Source organism: Salvia miltiorrhiza, chromosome 4 (assembly GCF_028751815.1).
Source record: "Salvia miltiorrhiza cultivar Shanhuang (shh) chromosome 4, IMPLAD_Smil_shh, whole genome shotgun sequence".
Classification (NCBI taxonomy): domain Eukaryota; kingdom Viridiplantae; phylum Streptophyta; class Magnoliopsida; order Lamiales; family Lamiaceae; genus Salvia; species Salvia miltiorrhiza.
The window spans coordinates 3,257,640-3,259,567 of NC_080390.1; the positions used below are offsets into that span (position 1 = coordinate 3,257,640).

The 1,928-nt window shown below is 46.1% G+C and overlaps 1 protein-coding gene across 1 annotated transcript; it reads left to right on the forward strand.

Moving 5' to 3' along the window:
* Positions 1-890: 890 nt before the first annotated feature.
* LOC131021151 (uncharacterized) lies at positions 891-1,334 on the forward strand. The gene has a single exon (XM_057950241.1). It carries the CDS (start codon positions 891-893, stop codon positions 1,332-1,334), a length of 444 nt encoding a protein of 147 aa, XP_057806224.1.
* The last annotated feature ends 594 nt before the right edge of the window (positions 1,335-1,928 follow it).

A 1,928-nucleotide genomic window follows, 5' to 3' on the forward strand; every position in this document is an offset into this window, starting at 1 on the left:
CAGAGAATCGAGTTCAACGATGAACAGTCATCAGATCAGAGAAAATCGAAAACACTGACCTTATTGCATGATATTTTAAATCAGCACAATTATCTTGATATGTATTAAAAAGTTTCTATATCTTATGATTATTATTATTTCAAAAATATCTAGATTTATTTCACAAATGTTTTGGATCTATATTAAAAGTTAAATTTTAATATTATTATATTAAATTAATAATTATAAGATGTTTCATATACTATATTAGTGAACTGATGAGTGCCACGATAATCCCTGACCCTGTACATGGTACGTGTGATCTACTAGTTGATATTAAGTTATTCGGTTATTACAAGCATTTGTTTCATATTTCAATATTCAAGTTTTTTTTTATTTTTTTATTTTTTTATTTTTTTATGAAATTTACATCTTTTTTTCTTTTTCTTTTTCTTTTAAATATGCGTGGATTTCTATTTAGATGTCAAGTGGATTGATTTCTTCAAGCTAGTAATAACTCAAGGTTTTGTCCCTCGGCATTTAACGGGTGTCAGATAAGGACACAAAATTAAAAAGTTTGGGTGTTATTAATTTGAATAGTAGTACTATTAATAGTATAGTACATTTTAGAATTTAGGATACTGTGAAAATGGTAACTATTCAGATGAAATTTTAAAAATATTCTTTTTTGGGTTAATTATGCCAAAACCATGAACTATACCTCCATTGGCAACTTTTTCATGATTTTGTTTTTTTTATCAAAAATTCCTTGAACTTAAAGTGTTGAACAATTTTTCCATACTTTTTTGCTCCGGTGAATCTCCGAGCTGACATGACAATTACGAGCTGACATGGCGCCGACATGGCGCCTATTATGACTGAAAATTGACACATGACAATTACGAGCTGACATGGCACTGCCCACTGACTCCCGCCTCAGCCGTCACCCTCTGCCGCCGCCCTGCCGCCCTTCTCCACCACCATCACCAGATCCGCCACCCTCTGTCGCCCGCCGCCGCCGTTGCCTTCCCCCACCACCACCAGATCCACCACCCTCTGTCGCCCCCTCCACTGCCTTCCCCCACCACCACACCAGATCCGCCGCCGTTGCCTTCCCCACCATCACCAGATCCGCCACCCTCTGTCGCCCCCTCCGCTACCTTCCCCCACCATCACACCAGATCCGCCGCTGTTGCCTTCCCCCACTATCACCAGATCCGCCACCCTCTGTCGCCCCCCGCCGCCGTTGCCTTCCCCCACCACCACCAGATCCGCCACCCTTTGTCACCTCCTCCGTTGCCTTCCCCCAGCACCACACCAGATCCGCCGCCGTTGCCTTCCCCCACCACCACTAGATCTGCCACCCTCTGTTGCCCCCCTCCGCTGCCTTCCCCCACCACCACACCAGATCCGCTGCATTCATCTTCCCCCTCGCGCCACCGACCTAGGGTTTGCGCCGCCTTGGGTCTTCATCCCCTCGCACCACCGCCTTCATCCGGCCGCCGCCATGCCGCCCTTCTCTAGGGTTTGCGCTGCCTAGGGTCTTCTTCTCTACAAAAAATTCTTCTTCTCCCACAGACTTCGTGCCCTAGCTTCTCCATTAAAGACGTCGCCACCGCCTTGGCCTTCGAACACCGGCGCCATCGTCGCCTCCCTCCGCCTCCCACACCCAAATCGAAACCCTAGGACAGTGAAGGTGGCGGCGGGTGACCTGGCATTCAGAATCGCGGCAGCGGTGGCGTTGCAACAGACCCGAGACTGAAAATCTGATTCCGACGACGTCTAGTGAGTTTTCCGGCTAGGAGGCATGGTTGGGGCTCAAAACGACGTCGTTTTATCCCCCAACTAAATGACGTCGTTTTAATTCACTGCCAGCGACACCATGTCAGCATTCAATTTGAGGATTTTTGAAAGTCATGGAAAAATTGTTCAACCCTTTAAGTTCAGGG

What these genes read in the sequence shown, in the direction of transcription:
- LOC131021151 (XM_057950241.1), top strand. Translation starts at nt 891, where the DNA reads ATGGCACTGCCCACTGACTCCCGCCTCAGCCGTCACCCTCTGCCGCCG.